General features: G+C 48.6%; 1 protein-coding gene and 1 pseudogene across 1 annotated transcript; both read left to right on the top strand.

Moving 5' to 3' along the window:
• Positions 1-411: 411 nt before the first annotated feature.
• LOC123046493 (uncharacterized) lies at positions 412-4694 on the top strand (annotated as a pseudogene).
• A 1950-nt stretch (positions 4695-6644) lies between these two features.
• On the top strand, positions 6645-8789 carry LOC123041893 (dimethylnonatriene synthase). The gene is made up of 2 exons (XM_044464451.1): positions 6645-7692; positions 7930-8789. Exons 1-2 carry the CDS (start codon positions 6679-6681, stop codon positions 8563-8565), a joined length of 1650 nt encoding a protein of 549 aa, XP_044320386.1. The 5' UTR covers positions 6645-6678; the 3' UTR covers positions 8566-8789.
• Positions 8790-22015: the final 13226 nt, after the last annotated feature.

Consider the following 22015-nt stretch of genomic DNA (forward strand, 5'->3'; position numbering starts at 1 on the left):
CGCTGGAAAACGAAGTTCTGCTTTTGTTTCTGTCTGCATAATATTTTTGTTTTTTAAATTTTCACTTTTGTTTTTCGTTTTGTCTCTTTGTTTCCGTTTTTCTGCCAGAAAAGCAAAAAAAAAAAAACTCTGTTTTTCCTACCTGATGCTCGTATTTTTCTAAATATATTTCAGCCTTCGTGTGGACGAGATATTCATGTTAACTATGAAGATGTCTGTAGTGACCTTGTCAATCTTAAAATGATGTGCCGATTGAGATGCTCATAGAAATAGTGTGTGCATGTTTGCGTTTATAGAGATTAGGGTATGTGTGTACGTATGAGCTCGTGTTTTAGAAAAAGATTTATTGGAAACTTTGCAGGAGGTTTTAGTAGCCAATATTTTAGCCAATGCCTAAACAAGTGTGTGAAATTGTGACAGTGCCAGCCATCGGCGTTCCTCCCCCCGCCGTCGAAATAGAAATCACGCCCTAGCTCGAAGGCAATGGCGCCACCGCCGCTAGCCACGGTGGCGGCGGCCGAGGAGTTCCTGGAGGTGCGCTGCGCGGGGTGCGAGGAGACGTTGGAGGTGGAACGGGGGCTGACGGAGTTCGTCTGCCCCGACTGCGCCACGGCGCAGTCGCTCCCTCCGGAGCTCATGCCGCGGCCCCGGCGGAGGGCGTTGCCCCTGCCGCGAGGCGCCGCGGGTGCGCGCGGGGCCAGGCTTCCGTGCGGCGCCTGCGGCGAGCTCCTCAGCGTGCCGGTCGGGCTATCGCGCTGCGCATGCCCGCTCTGCGGCGCCGAGCTGGCCATTGACTCCACGCGCCTGCGGAACTACATCCTCTCCTCCGCCGAGGCGGCCGTCGTGCCGCTCGCCGCCGCGTCTGTCCCACCGATTGTTGCCGCTCGGGAGGTATATATATACTTGTCGATTATGTTGGGTTGTGGATTTTGGTATTGCACAGTCGAAAAAATTGCAATTCGATTGAAATCTATTACCATCTTCATCTCACACTGGTTTATATTGGTGTAGAACAAAGCGCCTTCTCCTCCTCATTTCATGATTTCATATACTCTGTACTGTGTCTAGCTCAGTTGGTCGGAGATCTGGATGACCCATCGACCTATTTTTCCCTAAATAGTGCACACCTTTCTTTTCCTGTGATGCAGAAATGGCAAGAGCGTCCTAGTTATGCAATGCGTGCAGGGCTACCACGAACAGAACCTGATGAACAACAGGGGTATACTGATCATATCATTGATGGAGAACAAATACATATGGCAAATGAGACTGTTGCAAATAATAGCCTTCAGAGAAATCGACCGCCCCTTGGCTGTCGTATTGTAGGCAATGAGGAGAGACAAGCTTTGCCTCTAAATGAGGCCAGAGATCATGTAAATGATCATCACCCTAGTTACACTATGCAGCCAAAGCGAGCGCAGCTGGCACACTTGCATCGAGTCACTCATTCAGAGGACACGCAGGATGGACTTCTCAGCCATGAAATTTATGGAGATGCGAGACATACTGAACTGATAGATGAGGCTACTGCAACTCGTAGTAACCAGAGAGTCGGATGCTCCGTTAGCCCCCAAACTGTAAGTACAGGGGAGAGGCATACGGAGACTCCTGCTCAGATCATACAGCAGGCACACAAACAGCCTTTTCATGAGAGTCATGCAGAAGGCAGTCGGTTATACTGTCTGGATCTTGATGGGGTGGTTCATCCACCTGTCAACCAAGAAAAACACGGAGAAGAGGCATCTACTGAGATGATCAATAAAACAGTTTCGAGGGAGAGCATTCGGCCAACTGGATGCGCTGTTGAACCCAACTCTGTTAATGCAGAGAAGAGAAAGGCATCGACCACAAATCAGGCAATTTGTGGGCATACCGATCCTGCAACTAATAGAGAAGCCATGTGCTCTCTTCCTATAAAGGAGACTACTGCATCGTGTAGTAGCAAGCAGAAAAAATCAAAGTTAGCTAATGCTAAGGCTATTGGCAAGAAGAGACATACAGAACCACTGAACCACATTGTACAGCAGGCAGAAGGACAGACCTCTGATAGCCGTATTCATGGAACTCATGTCGACTTTGAGCGTCAAAGTAAGGCTAATGAGAGGCCTGGCAACACCTCGACTCTTAAGGAGAGGAAACAGGTTACACCTCCGAATAAGCTGGCTGATCTAAAACAGAAAAATGTACGCACTAATGATGAAACCCAGAAGGAGCAGATTAAAGTTATTGTTTCCAAGCAGACTAGTGGTTGGACTCAGAAGAAGAATAGAAAAGGCTCAATAGCTTCATCAAATGCAGGGCTTCAGCTTAGGCGTAGTAAACGTTTGGCTAAAGATTCAGCTGCTGCTATAGAAAATGAACCTCTAGAAAGTGACCCTGGTGGGCTGCAGGATTTTGGTCCTAATGTCCAAGTGCCAGCAGATGCTATGGATGACGAATCAATTGAATGGGAGCCTCTTCAGCAGCGTCCTGCCTTTCCAGATTGTGAAGTGTCAGTTGCCATGACAGACACTGAATCTGTAGAAAGTGAGAACGATGATGCTGTATCTCCAGATGAAAGCATGTCTGATTCTGACTATCCAGACACTGATAGAATGAGCGCTGGTCTTTACCCTAGCACACCGTCTGCGCATAAGTTGCCTCAAGAAATCTCTGATGAACTAGATGACCTTGATTTAACAACAGCTCCTTCAAATACTGATATGTCTGACCTTGAGCATTTCGCGCGGAATTATTGTCGGTTATTACCTCTAGAAGTCAGAAGGGCCCTTGCCAAGAAGAAATATAATGTGTTTCATGACCGTCTGATATCTGAGGGTTCCAATAAGGTATCCCTGCACGATATAACTGATTCCGAGGAGCAGCAACAAGGTAAAAAGGGACACAAAGCAGGAGGTAATCTTTGTGTCAAAATGTGGACCTTGCCTGAGGGTGTACGGGTACCAGTCTCCTTGAACACTTCGGGCCTGCCAATTGGAGAAAATGCAAACATGTTGATTAACTTTCTAGGCGCACTAGCACGAGACGGAATATTGGCACCTCTCAAGTATATAAGTTGGAAAAATATTCCAAAGGAGAACAAGGATGTTATGTAGCACATTGTTAAGGTATTCATTGCTAATGTTGGTCTTTTCCCTGCCTGTAATTTTTTTCACACTCCTTGTTCTTTGGTATAGCTTAAATTTGATGTTGATCCACCTCACGAGTTGTCGGTCCTGAGGTCGATAAGGAACAAGTGGCGGGTTTGGAAATCTTATTTAAAACGGAAACACTATGATTCTCATACAACTGAAGATGAACGCCTTGCTGATCGTGATCCTCGTGTCTCAAAAGAGCAATGGCAAGTCCTTGTTGCATATTGGAATACCGAAAAGGCAAAGGTAGTGCTGTGCATTCTCTTTCATTTGTTGTAACAATGTACTACTCCCTCCATTTCAAAATAGATGCCCTTTTTGCCTCCATTTTTTCTCAAAATACTTGTACTTCTACACTCCCAATGCAATTTAAGTCATTGTGTTTCTACTTTGCCCTTAATCAATGTCATCAGAACAGAGATAATTAACTCCTCTTGTGCTTGCATACCTTGCTTTGGCGGGAAAAAAGAGATGGGCAATATAAACATTTCACCAAAACTTAATTCTTTTGCCCAACTCTGAAAAGACAACTATTTTGAAACGTGAGGGAGTAGACATTTTGGATAATTTGGATGATCGATATATGCTTTTAAACACAGGCGAGAAGTGCTGCATCTAAAGCTTCTCGAGCCAAATCAACCTATGTCAATAAAACCGGATCCAAGAGCTTTGCACGGATGCATCAGGAAGAGGTAACTCTTGTTTCTTTGTTTTCTATCTGGATGATTTATTCATGTTACTTGAATGAAAAGAAAAAGAAAACTATGTGTTATATCAGCAAGTCCATTGCTAGATTTGACATGTTAGTATTTGCCCTGATCTCCTGTAAGAGCTCAAGAACTGACATGCCTTGCTCACCTTGCAGTCACGATCCGGTGACCCATCTCTTGAGAATCCAGAAGGGCCAGGAGATGACTATGCAACTGCCATGGGTGCAAAAAGGAGGGCAAATGCACACAGGAATACACCTGGGCGCTCCCCCAAAGACCTGCAAGAAAGGTCAGACCCGCAGGCTGTGAGGGCCAAAAGAAAGGCTGGAGATGAAGTCTCCACACTGAGAAAGAAGGTGCTAGTAACAGTGGAAAGTCGCCCCAAAAACTCCCAGGAAAGTGCAGCCTTGGAAGCTGCGAGGGATAAAAGAAGGGCTGAAGATGAGGCAGCCGCTCTAAGGAAGAAGGTGATAGCGATGGAGGAAAGTCAGAGAAAGCTGCAGGAGGACTTGGCAAGAGTGACGAATGCAATGAGTGCTATGCAGAAGATGATGGCAACTGGTGGGTTACCAAATTGAAATGGGGGAACCAGCGATGCCACCAAGTTTCCAACAGGTAATATCATTTCAGTAAACTGATTTGGCTGTGGGAGTTATGTAGCTTTTTTTTTTGTTGAGAAAGGGAGATATGTAGCTGCTATTGACTTGTGACCATGTATCTGAACCCGGCCTTTTCTTGTTACATGCCATACCAGGAACGAAATGAAGCGAGCTTTGATGATGTTTTGCAGCTGTAAATTGTTTACTCAGGGCTATGTCACCCTTCCCCGCATAATGAACTGACTCAGTGAGATGGTAATGCCGTCTGAAATGCCCAAATATGCCTCCTTGATCGCCGAGGCGTGATTTTTTTTAAACTGATCTTTTTCTCAAGAGTATGCCATTTACTGAAAGCAGCGAAATGGCACCTGAGCTCACATGCTCCTGCGGTAAACAGTAATAAAATAATGATAATAAAATGTTTTGATCGAAAAAACAATAATTAAATGTCAAGAAATCCTGGAATAAATGTTATGCAAATGACTCTTGAGTTTTTATATGCCTGTATATTTTTGTGCAGAAAAGAGCATTTGTTAGCTCTAAATCAACAAATTTTGTGGTGTAAACGAGTAACATTTTATAGAACTGAACATCTCATTTTGCACCCGTCGCAAAAATAATCCTTTCCATGAAATTTACAAGCATAAAAAGGACTCGATAGTGAAAACTCTACATGCATTCCATGCATTGGTGTTTCTTTCCCCCAAAAGCACATTCAACATTTCTTTTTTCACTCTGCACCTTTTGACTTATTGGGCATTTATTTTCTTTGACTTGTTCTTGTTTTGCAGATTGGACCTGATCAGCTGATGCTTGCAGTACATACCTGCAATTGTTTCTGCCTTTTAGCTCGCCGATCCTGCAATCGTATCTATGATCCTAGTTTTAGATGTGCAATCTCTTGTCATGCTTTTTCTGTTGTCGTAAGAGGGCAGCTAGTTATTTGTCCTGATATGTAGGACTGAGAACTTAAGCTTGTTTTGCCTATGTATATGTGATGCCAATGGGATGTTACCCGAATTTTAGCAAATCTTACCGATGTTGGCAAGAAATTTCGTTCAAGCTTCACAGTATGTCGATGAAATGACATCACGGCATTTCTTCAGTTGCCAGCTATCTCCTAGTTAAATAATTTGGCAGAGGGAATTATTAATGCCATAGCCTATTTCTATATGCCTGCATTATCTAAGTTGAGATTGCGACGTATGTTAACAAGATGATTTCTAAAACACCAGTGTAAGATTTTGTGCTTTAACTGTATCTGCATTTTATCTTCAAGCTTTATGATGTACTACTAGTGATCTAAACGCTCTTATATTTCTTTCCAGAGGAAGTACTAAACTAGTACATCACACTTCTAATATTTGCTCCGAGGTAGAAGTGGAAGTTCACGTTAAGAATGAATCCTCTCACACCCTAAGACCAACAGTAATTCGTGCTGTGACAGCAAGGTACTACGATGCTATTTTATTTAAGAACACATGCTTCTATGCTAATTTACAGTCGCACCGTAACACAACCCTTCTATATCGACCCCTTCTATATCAATTATCAAGTATGTAGAGGAAATAGCGTATGTTGTATATATATTGTCTAACTTCGGCAAAGGTACGAGGCGTGGAGTTTCTGCTCTCGAGTTCAAAAACACTCAACTCTTACATGCTCCCGTGTTATCAATTTAAATTTCAGATTTAAGATTTTTGAGAACTTCAAAAAACATTCATGAATGTTCACAACATATGTGTCCCCAACTCCTAAAAGTTCAGATCCAAACTCAAAATACACATTGAGAAACAAAAAAGAAAAATCCAAATATGAATAGTGTCAGAAAAGACAAATTCAAGCCGTTAGAGATATATTCAGTGATGATGCATGATACGTCCTTGTCTATTGCATCATGCGTGATACATCATCTAATCTTTTAGAAGGATCAGAGTGATCCGAAGGCGCATTGCCTTCATCACTCCTTCCTCATCGAAGTTGAGGGAAATAGACAGTCGGAAGGTCGTGGAATATATTCAGAAGCTGCAGCGGACATATGGTGATTGATGCTCTCGCGCATAGGCAGACTCGTATTAAACGATGATGCAGGAAGCGTCCTTGTCTGATGCATCATGTGCTTGGGACTTTTATCTAATTTTTAGAAGGAAGCTGACACAAGACTAACGAATCTAATTTCTTTTTGACTAAGAGAGCGTAGTTATTACTTGACTTATTATACAATTATCATCTGCGATGGCTCGTCAGCGGTTGATCGGTCACTTAGCCAGCCACTTAATAATAGGAAGTCAGAAGCTCAGGAATTGCTCGGACGCTACCCACTCTCAAATCTCAATGGAGCTACCACCATGGGCGCCCTTCCTCGCCGTCGTGCTTGCCACCATTCTCTTCTTCAAGGTTGTCTTCCGCCGCAAAGGCACTTGCAACCTCCCGCCGGGCCCCAAGCCATGGCCGATCATCGGCAACCTCAACCTCATAGGTGCGCTCCCGCACCGCTCCATCCACGCGCTCTCTAGGCAGTACGGCCCGCTCATGCAGCTCCGTTTCGGGTCCTTCCCCGTCGTCGTCGGCTCCTCGGCCGAGATGGCCAAGCTCTTCCTCAAGACCCACGACGTGGTGTTCACCGACCGGCCCAGGACCGCCGCCGGCAAGTACACCGGCTACGATAACAGCACCATCACATGGTCCCCGTACAACGCGCACTGGCGCCAGGCGCGCAGGGTGTGCCTCGCCGAGCTCTTCAGCGCGAGGCGGCTCGAGTCGTACGCCTACATCCGCCGCGAGGAGATGCGTGCCCTCCTGTGCGGCCTGCACGAGGCCTCCGGGCGCCTCGTGCTGCTCAAGGACCACCTGTCCACCTTGAGCCTGAACGTGATCTCGCGCATGGTGCTGGGCAGGAAGTACCTGGAGAAGCAGGCGGCGGGCGAGGACGGCTCGGCGACCATGGCGCCGGAGGAGTTCAAGTGCATGATAGACGAGCTGTTCTTCCTCAACGGCGTGCTCAACATCGGTGACTCCATCCCATGGCTCGACTGGATGGACCTTCAGGGGTACGTCAGGAGGATGAAGAAGCTGAGCAAGAAGTTCGATCGATTCCTAGAACATGTCTTGGACGACCACAATGAGCGGCGGCGCCTCCAGGGCGACAACTTCGTGTCACGGGACATGGTTGACGTGCTGTTGGAGATAGCCGGCGACCCAAATCTTGAGGTCAAGCTCCACCGGAACGGCGTCAAAGCTTTCATTCAGGTCAGTCCATCTTTCGGTTATTCAGTATACGAGCTGCCTAGAAGGGCAGATTGGCGGCCAGTTGCGAGGGAGCTCCGATCCGGGTTACCCGTTGACCTTTACTGTTTGTTACAATAAAAGAAACTTTTCAGTTAGAGAGAGATGTTCCACAAAAATGCATATTAAAGGAACTTATCAGGTTATGCTGATGCTAATTCTGAACCATTAATTGCACTAAACTACTTTGATCACATGCAGGACCTCATCGCCGGCGGCACGGAAACCACAGCGATCACGGTGGAGTGGGCCATGTCGGAGATGCTCAAGAAACCCGAGGTGTTCTCCAAGGCCACAGAGGAGCTGGACCGCGTGGTGGGACGAGAACGATGGGTGACGGAGGACGACATCCCCAACCTTCCCTATGTGGAAGCCATTGTCAAAGAGACCATGCGGCTGCATCCGGTGGCACCCATGTTGGCACCCCGTCTGTCCCGTGAGGACGCCTCCGTAGGTGGCTACAACATCCCCGTTGGTACGCGTGTACTCATCAACGTGTGGTCCATCGGCCGCGACCCGGCAGTGTGGGATTCGCCGGAGGAGTTCGTACCAGAACGGTTCGTCGGCAGCAAGATCGACATCAAGGGGCATGCCTTCGAGCTGCTGCCATTTGGGTCCGGACGGCGGATGTGCCCCGGATATAGTCTGGGACTGAAGGTGATCCATGTGAGCCTCGCCAACCTGCTGCACGGCTTTGTGTGCGAGCTCCCCGATGGCGTGGCGACGGATCAGCTCAGCATGGAGGAGATCTTCGGCCTGTCGACCCCGCGCAAGTTCCCGCTACAGGTAGTGATGAAACCCAAGCTCCCGGGCCACCTCTACGCAAGGGGTCATTAGGACGAGGATCCCCTGCCGTGGCCAAGCCTACCTTTGAGTCACTGACACACGGGTCCCACAAAGCATGGGGCCCACCTGTCAGTGACTCAAAGGCAGGGTATGGCAGGGATTGCAAAGTCAGAGGATCCACATCCGGGGTCATTAGTGTGTTGTACGTTGTCCACTCGTTGTGCTTCCCAAGTCTCTTATTGTGTTCTTGTGTTGCGTAGAGTCATGTCGGAAAATAAAAATGGGAAGATTCGATGGATGCTTGTCCATAAGATGCTTGCTAATTAGAGGCATTTGTTTTATTTCGTTTTGATGCTTTTGGTGCAGTGCTTAACACAAAAAGGTGTGGCTAGCTCTAATCTAGATGAGAATCAACTAAGTCTCATCTAACTTCTACTCACTCCGTAAAGAAATACAAGAACGCTATCTAAACGCTCTTATATTTCTATAGAGGGGGTACATTATTCGATTTTATATGGAGCTTTGTGTGCATTTTTGCTTCTTTTTAATTAATCAAATCTTATAGGTGTTAGATGTGACTTTGATAAGAATTAGCAAATCCATTACAGAAAATGTGCCACCTGTTAGCCTAATCCTGCCGCACCCTGCTGTTTCTTTCTGTCAGTTTTGTCAGGTTCAGAATAACGCTGCAGAGGCAGCTGTAGCTAGGTTTCAGTTAATTCAGCTAGCGTTTGATTTCGCTTGTTAGTTGGCTAGCGCCGCAAGACGCGTTCTGTGCGATCTGCGGCGACGTAGTAGGAGTGGCGAGTGCGCTCGAGGTCGTGGGATGGCACGATCTGGTAGCCTGAGCGAGTATCGCTGCATGTTAGTTGCATTCCCTGAATAAAAGGATCAAGAACCAGAAAAGCTGCAATAGTTCAGCAGCGCAAAACCTTGTCGAGCCTCTGGAGTTCAGTCCACGGCTTCAGCCAAAACAACTACAATTGGCATCAGAGCCTTCAAAGATCCATGGCTGGAGGACGTGGGGCGCGGCATGGCACCGGCGGCGCCGTTCTGCAAACCGGCGCCGGGAGCGAGCAGCAAGGCGACGGTGATGGCGTCCAGCAGGGCGCAGGTGGGAGCGAGCAGCGGGACGACGGCACGCAACGCCTCGGCTCCAAGTCACCGACGCGCCATCGCAGGGTGTCGCGCTCGCCTCCGCCGCGTCGTGGACGGCACGGTGATCTGGTGGTGCGCGAGCGAGTGGTGAGGGAGAGCGGCGGCTCTGCCCAATATCCGACACTCACTCGCACCAACTACGTCGACTGGGCCATGGTGATGCGCGTGCAACTGCAGGCTCAGGGCCTGTGGGAGGCCGTGGAGTACGGCGACGGCGACCGCGACGATCGCGCCGCGCTGGCCGCGCTGCTCCGCGCGGTGCCTCCGGAGATGATCCGCGCCCTTGCTGGCAAGGACTCGGCCAAGGAGGCGTGGGACACTTTGCGCACGATGCGCATGGGTAGCGAGCGCGTCCGGGAGGCCAGGGCGCAGACCCGTCGACGCGAGTTTGAAGAAATCCACTTCCGTGACGGTGAGTCCATTGAGGATTTTTCCCTGCGCCTAACTGCTATCGTGAACGAGCTGGAGCTGCTAAGTGACCCTGTGTCGGAGTACCGCGCCGTGTTGAAGTTTCTCCGCGCGGTGCCTCGCAAGTTCAGGCAGATGGCCATGGCGATCGAGGCCTTTGTCGACCTGCGCACCCTCTCTATTGAGGAGCTGTGCGGGCGCCTGCGCTCCGTTGAAGAGAGCTACGCTCTGGATGACGTCGATCGCGGCGTAGGTGAACTCCTCCTCACTGAGAGGGAGTGGCACGCACGCCTACAGCATCAAGGCCAGGGCTCGTCATCATCGGGCAACAAGGGCGGCAAGGCTCTCTCCGGGCCACGTTCACACAGCGGCGAGCGCCCCAGCGGGCGCGGCGACGGCGGCAAGAGGCCCGCCGGAGGGAAACGGAAGGGCAAGTGCCGGTACTGTAACATTCCTGGCCACTGGGCCAGGGAGTGCAGGAGGGCGGAGCGCAATCGCCAGAACCAGGGCGAAGCCGCGAACCTGGCCGAGGCGGATGTGGAGCCCCCCGCGCTCCTGCTGGCCACCGTCGAAGAGGGGGAACACCCGATCCAGGCTACGGGCACGACGGACAAGGGGCAGGCGGCGCCAGTTCGTGCCCAGGCAGTCTACCTCAACGAAGAGCGGGTGGTTCCGTTCACCACTGGAGCGCGCGGTGTCTGGTACCTTGATACCGGCGCCAGCAGCCATATGACCGGGGCGCGCGACGCGTTCATCAGCCTCGACGACACCGTGCACGGCTCCGTGCGGTTTGGGGACGGCACCCTCGTCACGATCAAGGGCAAGGGGAACATCATGTTCCGGTGCGCGAACGGCAACCAGCGCGTACTCGCGGACGTGTACTACATCCCCAAGCTACGGGCCAACATCATCTCGCTCGGGCAGCTTGACGAGAAGGGTTGCAGGTCCGTGATCGAGGACGGACACCTGTGCGTGTACGATCAGCAGCGGCAACTCCTCGTCCGCGTCAAACGCACGGCGAACCGGCTCTACGTGTTGCGGCTGGACCTGGCCATGCCAGTCTGCCTGGTGGCCAAGCTGGACGAGCCCGCATGGCTGTGGCACGCACGGCTCGGGCACCTACACTTCCGGGCGGTGAAGGCCATGTCCACGAAAGGCATGGTGCGAGGGATGCCACAGGTCGACCACGTCGACGAGATCTGCGACGGCTGCACTCTCGGGAAGCAGCATCGCCTGGCGTTCCCGCGCGCGAGCCCACACCGATCGGAGCGCGCTCTGGACCTCGTCCACACCGACCTCTGCGGCCCGATAAGACCAGCTACAGCGGGCGGTAATCAGTACTTCCTGTTAGTAGTTGATGACTATAGCAGATATATGTGGCTTGAGGTCCTCAGGTCCAAGGACGAGGCGTTTTCCCGTTTCAAGAAGATCCAAGCGGTCGCAGAGGCGAAGCAGAGCTATCGGCTGCGGGCGTTCCGCTCGGACAGGGGAGGCGAGTTCAACTCCGGTGAGTTCAAGGCCCACTGTGAGAAGAACGGCATCGCACACCACACCACCGCACCCTACTCACCTCAGCAGAACGGCGTCGTCGAGCGCCGCAATCAGACGGTGGTGGAGATGGCCCGGTGCATGCTGAAAGGCATGGGCATGCCGGCCATGTTCTGGGGCGAGGCGGTCAAGTGCGCCGTCTACATCCTCAACCGAGCTCCAACCAGGAGCCTCAACGGCGTGACGCCGTACGAAGCCTGGAACAAGAGAAGCCCCACGGTCGAACACCTGCGCACGTTCGGCTGTGTGGCTCACATGAAGAAGATAGGGCCCGGAGTGACAAAGCTCTCCGATCGCTCTGTGCTCACCGTGTTCGTCGGGTATGAGGAGGGCTCGAAGGCCTATCGGGTGTATGACCCGGTGGCAAAGCGGGTGCACGTCACACGCGACCTGGTGTTCGAGGAACGGCGCGCGTGGCCATGGACAGCTGACGCCGGCTCTGCAAATGGTGGCGAGCCACCGTCGCCGTCCTTCTCAGTGACTTACAGCACCGCGACGGGAGAGCAGCTGGTCGACGCCGGCGACATGGGCGGGAGCTCAGGACCGCCCGATGACCTCGGGAACTCATCGCCGGCGGCTGCCACGCCAACGATCGCCACGCCCTCGCCAACAGGAGACCGGCGCACTCCTCGCTCACACGACAGTGCTCTGGACGCTGCTGTTGACGCGGACGCGGTCCAGAGGTACAGGCGCCTTACCAGTGTGTACAACACCACCGAGCCCGTGCCCACTCCACCAGAGGCGCCCGATCCAGCGTTCGACGACGATGAACACGAGATGCTGTGCCTCGCCACGGCAGATGAGCCAGTGTGCGTCGACGAGGCGTTGTCCTTCCCCGAGTGGAGGGCAGCAATGGAGGAGGAGATGAAGGCCATCGCTGACAACAACACTTGGACACCCGCGGCGCTGCCCACTGGGTCACGAGCGATCGGGTTGAAGTGGGTCTTCAAGCTGAAGAAAGACGCCGACGGGAACGTGGTGAAGCACAAGGCCAGGCTTGTCGTCAAGGGGTACGCCCAGCGCCAGGGGGTGGACTTCGACGAGGTATTCGCACCAGTGGCTCGGATGGAGACGGTGCGCGTACTGATCGCGCTCGCCGCGCACGCCGGCTGGTCAGTCCACCACATGGACGTCAAGTCGGCCTTCCTAAATGGCGATCTTGCGGAGGAGGTCTTCGTCCACCAGCCAGAGGGGTTCATCAACAAGGACAACCCGCACGGCGTCCTCAAGCTCAGCAAGGCGTTGTATGGGCTGCGACAGGCGCCACGAGCATGGTACGCAAAGCTTGACGCATCACTCTGTGAGCTTGGTTTTGAGCGCAGTCCCCTGGAGCATGCCGTGTACAGACGCGGCAACAAGACCTCATTTCTGCTGGTGGGCGTCTACGTTGATGACCTGATCATCACGGGGACAGACGGCGATGACATTGCAGCGTTCAAGACCGAGATGCAGCGCTTGTTCAAGATGAGTGACCTTGGGCTGTTGTCATACTATCTTGGGATTGAGGTAAAGCAGGAGCATGGTGGGATCACCCTCTGCCAGCGTGGCTATGCCGAGAAGGTGCTTGAGCGCGCCGGCATGGCCGGGTGCAACCCGAGCCAAACTCCCATGGAGGTGAGGCTCAAGCTAAGCAAGGAGGATGGGGCACCGCCGGCGGACGCAACTGAATACCGCAGCATCATAGGTTGCCTGCGCTACCTCGTCAACACACGGCCCGACATCGCTCTGGCCGTCGGAGTGACTAGCCGATACATGGAGGCGCCTAGCACGCGCCATTGGACCGCGGTGAAGCAGATCCTCAGGTACATCCGGGGCACCTTGCACTATGGGTGCAGTTACAAGAAGGGCTCCGGCGCTCCGTCACTCGTCGGCTTCAGCGACAGTGACCACGGTGGCGACGTGGACGACCGCAAGAGCACATCCGGCGTGGTGTTCTTCCTCGGTGGGAGCATAGTCACCTGGACATCGCAGAAGCAAAAGGTGGTGGCAACTTCGTCCTGCGAGGCGGAGTACGTAGCCGCGGCGGCGGCAACATGCCAGGGGGTGTGGCTCAGCCGCCTCCTGGCCGATCTGACAGGGCGGTCGGTCGAGAAGTTTCAGCTGTACATCGACAACAAATCCGCGATCGCCCTGAGCAAGAACCCAGTGCACCATGATCGGAGCAAACACATCGACATCAAGTACCACTTCATTCGTCAGTGCTTAGAAGAGAACAAGCTTGATGTTGATCATGTCAGCACCGATGAACAGCTCGCTGATATTCTCACCAAGGCGCTGGGGAAGATCAAGTTCGTGGAGATGCGAGCGAAGATTGGTGTGGCAGGCTTAAGGGGGTGAATTGTTAGCCTAATCCTGCCGCACCCTGCTGTTTCTTTCTGTCAGTTTTGTCAGGTTCAGAATAACGCTGCAGAGGCAGCTGTAGCTAGGTTTCAGTTAATTCAGCTAGCGTTTGATTTCGCTTGTTAGTTGGCTAGCGCCGCAAGACGCGTTCTGTGCGATCTGCGGCGACGTAGTAGGAGTGGCGAGTGCGCTCGAGGTCGTGGGATGGCACGATCTGGTAGCCTGAGCGAGTATCGCTGCATGTTAGTTGCATTCCCTGAATAAAAGGATCAAGAACCAGAAAAGCTGCAATAGTTCAGCAGCGCAAAACCTTGTCGAGCCTCTGGAGTTCAGTCCACGGCTTCAGCCAAAACAACTACACCACCTTATTCACACCACTGGGCTACCCGCTGCAGCCAATAAAGACCAATGGCTTCCATCGGACCATTACAAACCTTCACTGGCCCCTTTCATGTTGCTCCTCCTCTCCTGCCTCGACAACCTTGATCAAGGTGTACTTGTGTGTTGCCATCGAATGAGGCCCGCACGTAGAGGAATTGTCTCATGTTAGTCAGTGTTACTCAAAATTCCAACTAATCTTTATTATTATATATATCTAAGGACTATCTACAACTTCTAGTTGCTCAAACTGAAAGTCCACGATTTCATTTGGAACATGTCCTTATCTAAAGTTCTTTCGAAATTAGTTGAAAGTTCCGCTCCAAGATAAAAACGTTTTTTTAGTAAGGAGCACAACAAAGATCTATAAAAGCAAAATTAAACTCATCTAAAAACTGTTGTTTTGGCAGGTTAGACTACTCTAATCCATCCCTAAAATTTGTGTAGCTCTTCAAATGATTTTGGGAGCTCAAGAAAAAACACTCAGCTTCGCACAAATAAGCCGCAAACATGATCCTCCTCACAATAATTAAATAAAAAACTGCTATTGTAGTATCATCAAAGACACTCTTTCTCCTATCGAAACCTGTGCACATACGCCGAAATAGCCAGAGGCTGGAGCAAAAGGAAGGGAAGGGGCCCAAGCAAACCATCAACAACCCAAGCCTAGTAGCCTGAAAACTAGGTAGACGCGTGTACTAGGCGTCTGGCCTGCCTAAAAACAGCCTAGATCCAACCTAAAATCATGGATTCTGATCTAAATGGATGAATTCTGAGATTTGACAAGTTTTGCCATTTTTTACCTAAATCTTGGCTACTTTTAGGCAGATCCCGAGCGTGCCTAGCTCTTTGCCTGAAACCCTGGCAGTGTCTAGATCAGCTTGTGGGCTTCATTGGGCCTTGGCATTTTTTATATGCAGCGGCAATGCTGGCTGGATTTTGTTTGCCTCGTTGTCATAGACGATCGTGCGTGGCGCCATGTCATCACGCTTACACCGTGTGTCAGTCAGTATTAATTTGCTCCTAAAATACAATATTTTACTAGAAAATGGCCAATTTATTTACCACAAATCCCCTACACTTTATTTTTTTTCTTGAATCACAAGTGAGAGGAGGGAGTACCAGTGCCCAGAATTTTCAGTAGCATATCGATGGCATAACTGAGAAATAGGACGAGAACAGCCAAAACACACAAAATCTGTAAATCGTTTTGCTTCCCGTTTGGAGTGCATGACCACAATTAGGTAAGGTAAGTTTGCTGGTTCATTCACAATATGCATACATCAGGCCGACCAAAGTGAAGAATTTAATGTGTTTGGGCTCATGTCTAATCTAATCATCCACTAGAGTTTAGAAATGAACAAAAAAAATACTTAGTCCAAAAGATTTAGCACAGCTAGCCAGCTAAAGCATTTTTTACATAGAATCTACAAAAAAAAGAGAGCAGCCATCTCACATAGATAGAGAGCTCCTGACCTGTACATGCACAAGATTCATTTGCTGGTGTCCTCCACTCGAACTCGTGAGAGCTTTTGTTTGGGTCGGGGTGAAACATCCTCTTCATTGTCTTGTTCTTCCTCTTGTTTTTCTTCATTGTCGTTGGCGTTGTTGTTCTCTTGTGGAGGCGGAGAAGGAGGTTGATGAGGTTCATCTTGTTGTACATCCTTGTTTCCATCATCTTGATGTGTTTCACTTGTGGAAGCCTCCAAGTCAGCTTGTGGTTCACCTTGGCGTGAAGTTGAGGCTTCCCGAACAGACGAGGTACTCTCCTTCACCTCCGTTGGGCGAATCTTGCCAATAGACAAGTCTTGAATTGCTTCAGAGGGATCTTTATCTCCTACATCAATTGGCAATTGCTCGACTTGCGAGCCGTTAGATTCATCAAACTTCACATCTACCGTCTCTTCAACCTTTCGGGTGAAATTGTTGTAGACACGGTAAGTGTGAGAGTTTGAGCCGTAACCGAGTAGAAAACCTTCATGAGATTTAGGGGCAAATAGAAGTGTGATGATCATCAATTTTCATTATTAGAGCATTGTCCCAGTGAGGAAGGGATGATGGAGACTATGATTCCCCCACAAGTCGGGATGAGACTCCGGACAAAGGGAAAAAAAAGAAAAAAGGGGTAAAAAGAAAAAAAAGAAAAAGAAAAAGAAAAAATGAAAGAAAAAGAGAGAAGGGGCATGCTAGTTCGACACTTGTGCTTCAAAGTAGCACCATGTTTTTCATATAGAGAGTCTCATATGTAGTCACTTTCATATACTAGTGAGAATTTTTTATTATAGAACTTGGTTTGTATATTCCTATGATGAGCTTCCTGAAATGCCCGAGGTCTTCATGAGCAAGCAAGTTGGATGCACACCCACTTAGTTTTCATGTTGAGCTTTCATACACTTATAGCTCTTAGTGCATCTGTTGCATGACAATCCCTACTCCTCGCATTAATATCAATTGATGGGCATCTCCATAGCTCATTGATTAGCCGCGTTGATGTGAGACTTCCTTACCTCTTTGTCTTCTCAATATTTACCCCTATCATCATACTCTATTCTACCCATAGTGCTATATCCATGGCTTGCACTCATGTATTGCATGGGAGTTGAAAAAGCTGAAGCGCGTTAAAAAGTATGAACCAATTGTTCGGCTTGTCATCAGGGTTATGCATGATAAATACTTTGTGTTAAGAAGACAGAGCATAACAAGATTATATGATTTTGTAGGGATAGCTTTCTTTAGCGTTGATATTTTGAAAGACATGATTGTTTGTTGGGATGCCTGAGTATTGATGTCTTTATGTCAAATTATAGACTATTGCTTTGAATCACTTATGTCTTAATATTCATGCCATGATTGGATATATGATCAAGTTTATGCTAGGTAGCATTCCACATAAAAAATTATCTTTTTTTATCATTTACCTACTCAAGGACGAGCAGGAATTAAGCTTGGGGATGCTGATACGTCTCCGTCGTATGTATAATTTTTGATTGTTTCATGCCAATATTATACAACTTTCACTTATTTTTGGCAACATTTTATATCATTTATTGGACTACCTTATTGATCCAGTGCCCAGTGCGAGTCCTTGTTTGTTGCATTTTTTGTTTCGTAGAATATCCATATAAAACGAAGTCCAAATGCAATAAAAATTTATGGAGAATTATTTTGGAATATTTAAATTTTTTTGGGAGGTGGAATCAGCGTGGGCCTTCACAACCCACCAGGGTGCACCGGGCACCCCCTGCCACGCCCATGTGTCTTGTGCCCTCCCCGTAAGTCGGCTGGGGCCCTTCTTCGGGTGCAAGAAAGATAATTTATGGAAAAAAAGTCGTGTAAAAATTTCAGCGCAATCGGAGTTACGGATCTCCAGGAATTTAAGAAACCCTGAAGGGCTAGATCTGGGGAACGCGAAACAAAAGAGAACAGAGAGGAAGATCCAATTTTAGAGCGGCTCCCGCCCCTCCGCCGCCACGGAGGCCATGGACCAAAGGGGGAACTCTCCTCCCATCTAGGGGGAGGCCAAGGAAGAAGAAGAATAAGGGGGGCTCTCTCCCCCTCTCTCCGGGTGGCGCCAGAGTGCCACTGGGGCTAGGATCGTGACGGTGATCTACATCAACAACCTTGCTACCGTCAACACCAACTTTCTCCCCGTCTATGCAGCGGTGTAAGACCCCTTCTCCCCGTTGTAATCTCTACTTAAACATGGTGCTCAACTCCATATATTATTTCCCAATGATATTTGGCTATCCTATTATGTTTGAGTAGATCCGTTTTGTCCTATAGGTTAATCATGATCTTGGTTGGTATGATTGTATATTTTATTTATGGTGCTATCCTACGTCCATGTCGCGCAAACGTGAGGGGTCCCTACTGTAGGGTGTTGCAATATGTTCATGATTCGCTTATTATCGGTTGCGGGAGTGATAGAAGCCTAAACACGGATAAGTGGGTTATGGCGTATGGGAGTAAAGAGGACTTGATACTTAATGCTATGGTTGTGTTTCACGACCTTAATGATATTTAGTAGTTGCGGATGCTTGCTAGAGTTCCAATCATAAGTGCATATGATCCAAGTAGAGAAAGTATGTTAGCTCATGCCTCTCCCTTATATAAAATTGCAAGAATGATTACCGGTCTAGTTATCGATTGCCTAGGGACAAATAAATTTCTTGTTGACAAAAACCCTTTTACTAAACACCTAACTTTTATTATCTTGCAAAGTACTCGTAGTTTTATTCTTGCAAAGTAGTTCTAGCATCACTCCTACAAAATAGTTTCATACTTGTTCTAGGTAAAGCAAATGTTAAGTGTGCATAGAGTTGTATCGGTGGTCGATAGAACTTGAGGGAATATTTGTTCTACCTTTAGCTCCTCGTTGGGTTCGACACTCATATTTATCGAAGAAGGCTACAAACGATCCCCTATACTTGTTGGTTATCAGAAACCCTCGAAGTCTTGGTGTGTCCTCCAAGTCAAAATAGAAGATTCGGCATGTTTATTCCCTTTGTTGTAACCGACCATGTGTAACCCTAGTACCCCTGGTGTCTATATAAACCAAAGGGTTTGGTCCATAGAGGCTAGAACAACAACCATCATCCAACTAGCCTAGGGTTTAGTTCATCTGATCTCGTGGTAGATCGACTCTGTATTCATCATATACACTTCAATATAATCAAGAAGGACGTAGGGTTTTACCTCTTAGAGAGGGCCCGAACCTGGGCAGACATCATGTCCTTCGTCCCTTGTTTCCCATTCATCCAAGATTCATAGGTCGGGACCCCCTACCCGAGATCCGCCGGTTTTAACACCGATAGAGGGGGTGCCTGTGGGCCCCACTACCCACCAGGGCGCGCCCGGTGGCCCTCTCGTGCCCTGGTGCCTAGTGGCCCCAAAGGCCCCCTCTGGTGCACTTCTTGGGCCTCCTGGGTGTCTTCTGGGCAGAAAAAAATCGCCAAAAAGTTTTGCTGCGCTTGTACTTCGTTTGATATGGATATTCTGCAAAGTAAACAACAAGCAAAAAAACAACAACTCGCACTGGGCACTATGTCAATAGGTTAGTCCCAAAAATGATATAAAGTTGCTAGTAGATGAATGCAAAACATCCAAGATTGATAATACGTATCAACATCCCCAAGCTTATTCCTGCTCGTCCTCGAGTAGGTAAATGATAAAAACAGAATTTTTCATGTGGAATGCTGCCTAACATGTTCATCATATATTCTTTTCTTTTGTAGTATGGACATTTGAACTTTAGATGATTCAAAGCAATAGTTTATAGTTGACATGAGGACATCAATACTCAAGCATATCAACAAGCAACCATGTATTTCAAAATAACAACACTAAATAAAGCTATCCCTAGTCCATTATGCTCAATCATTGATCCATTCATGAAACACACTCGAATGTTAGCTAGATCCAATGCACAAGTATGATCATAGTGTTCCCTAGTTGGTTAGAACATGGAGAGTCGAATAAAAATAAAAATTGCATAAAGTAAATAGATAGGCGCTTCGTAGAGGGAAGCAAAGATTTGTAGAGGTGCCAGAGCTCAAAGATTAAATTGAGAGATAAAATATTTTGAGAGGCATGCTTTTCCCTTCAACGAAAACGGCCGAGAATTCTCAATACTTTCCATGCTAGATAAATCATAGGCGGTTCCCAAACATAAAATAAAGTTTGTTCCTTTTTCCACCATTCTTTCACAATCCATGGCTAGCCGTATCCACGGGTGCCCTCCATACCAATATTTTCCAAGGAATTTATTATTTGACAACAACATAAATAAAAAAATCATTTCAGGACTGGGCATCCCTATTACCTGCCACACTCTCGTGCAATGACAAGTGAATAAACACTCATCTTGATAATAAAATATCTAGCATAGAAAATACTAGCCACCCCCTGCCGCTTCATGAGCGATACAGGCACACAAAAAGGAAACTGGTTTTGAAAATTAGAGTTGGCACATACAAGTTTACTTGGAACGGCATGGAAGTACCACATATAGGTAGGTATGGTGGACTCATTGGCACTCCTTGGTTTAAGGAGTTTGGATGAACAAGTTGTTCGAGAACGTAGTAATTTAAAAAAAAATCCGACGATCACGCAAGATCTATCTAGGAGATGCATAGCAACGAGAGGGGAGAGTGTTATCTAGGTACCCTCGTAGACAGTAAGCGGAAGCGTTATGAAAAAACGGTTTGATATAGTCGTACGTCTTCACGATTCTACCGATCCTAACACCGAAGATACGGCACCTCCGCGATCTACACACATTCAGCTCGGTGATGTCCCACGAACTCTAGATCCAGCTAAGGTCAAGGGAGAGTTTTGTAAGCACAACGGTGTGGTGACGGTGATGACGAAGTTACCAACGCGGGGCTTCGCCTAAGCACTACGATGATATGACTGAGGTGGAAATCTGTGGAGGGGGGCACCGCACACGGCTAAACAATCAGGTTGTGTGTTCTAGGGTGCCCCCTGCCCCCGTATATAAAGGAGCAAGGGGGAGGCCGATCGGCCCTCCTCGGGCGCGCCAAGAGAGGTGAATCCTACTAGGACTCCAAGTCCTAGTAGGTTTCCACCTAAGGAAGAGGGGGAGGAGGAAGGAAGAGGGGGAAGGGAAGGAAAGGGGGGCGCCACCCCCTTCCCTTGTCCTATTCGGACTCAAGGGGGGGGGGGCAGCCCCTCCTAGCCCTTCCTCTTCTCCCACTAAGGCCCATCTAGGCCCGTTAGTTCCCCCGGGGGGTTCTGGTAACCCTCCTACACTCTGGCTTTATTCGAAACTTCTCCGAAACACTTCCGGTGTCCGAATATAGTCGTCCAATATATCAATCTATATGTCTCGACCATTTCGAGACTCCTCGTCATGTCCGTGATCACATCCGGGACTCCGAAGAATCTTCGGTACATCATATCACATAAACTCGTAATACCAATTGTCATCAAACGTTAAGCATGCGGACCCTACGGGTTCGAGAACTATGTAGACATGACCGAGACACGTCTCCGGTCAATAACCAATAGCGGAACCTAGATGCTCATATTGGCTCCTACATATTCTACGAAGATCTTTATCGGTCAAACCGCATACCAACATACGTTGTTCCCTTTGTCATCGGTATGCTACTTGCCCGAGATTTGATCGTCGATATCATCATACCTAGTTCAATCTCGTTAACGGCAAGTCTCTTTACTCGTTCCATAATACTTCATCCCGCAACTAACTCATTAATCACAATACTTGCAAGGCTTATAGTGATGAGTATTATCGAGAGGGCCCAGAGATACCTCTCCGAAACATGGAGTGACAAATCCTAATCTCGATATATGCCAACCCAACAAACACCTTCGGAGACACCTGTAGAGCACCTTTATAATCACCCATTTATGTTGTGACATTTGGTAGCACACAAAGTGTTCCTCCGGTATTCGGGAGTTGCATAATCTCATAGTTTGAGGAACTTGTATAAGTCATGAAGAAAGCAGTAGCAATGAAACTGTAACGATCATAATGCTAAGCTAACAAATGGGTCATATCCATCACATGATTCTCCTAATGATGTGATCCCGGTCATCAAATGACAACACATGTCTATGGTTAGGAAACATAACCATCTTTGATTAATGAGCTAGTCAAGTAGAGGCATACTAGGGACTATATGTT

Source organism: Triticum aestivum, chromosome 2B (genome assembly GCF_018294505.1).
Source record: "Triticum aestivum cultivar Chinese Spring chromosome 2B, IWGSC CS RefSeq v2.1, whole genome shotgun sequence".
Lineage (NCBI taxonomy): Eukaryota > Viridiplantae > Streptophyta > Magnoliopsida > Poales > Poaceae > Triticum > Triticum aestivum.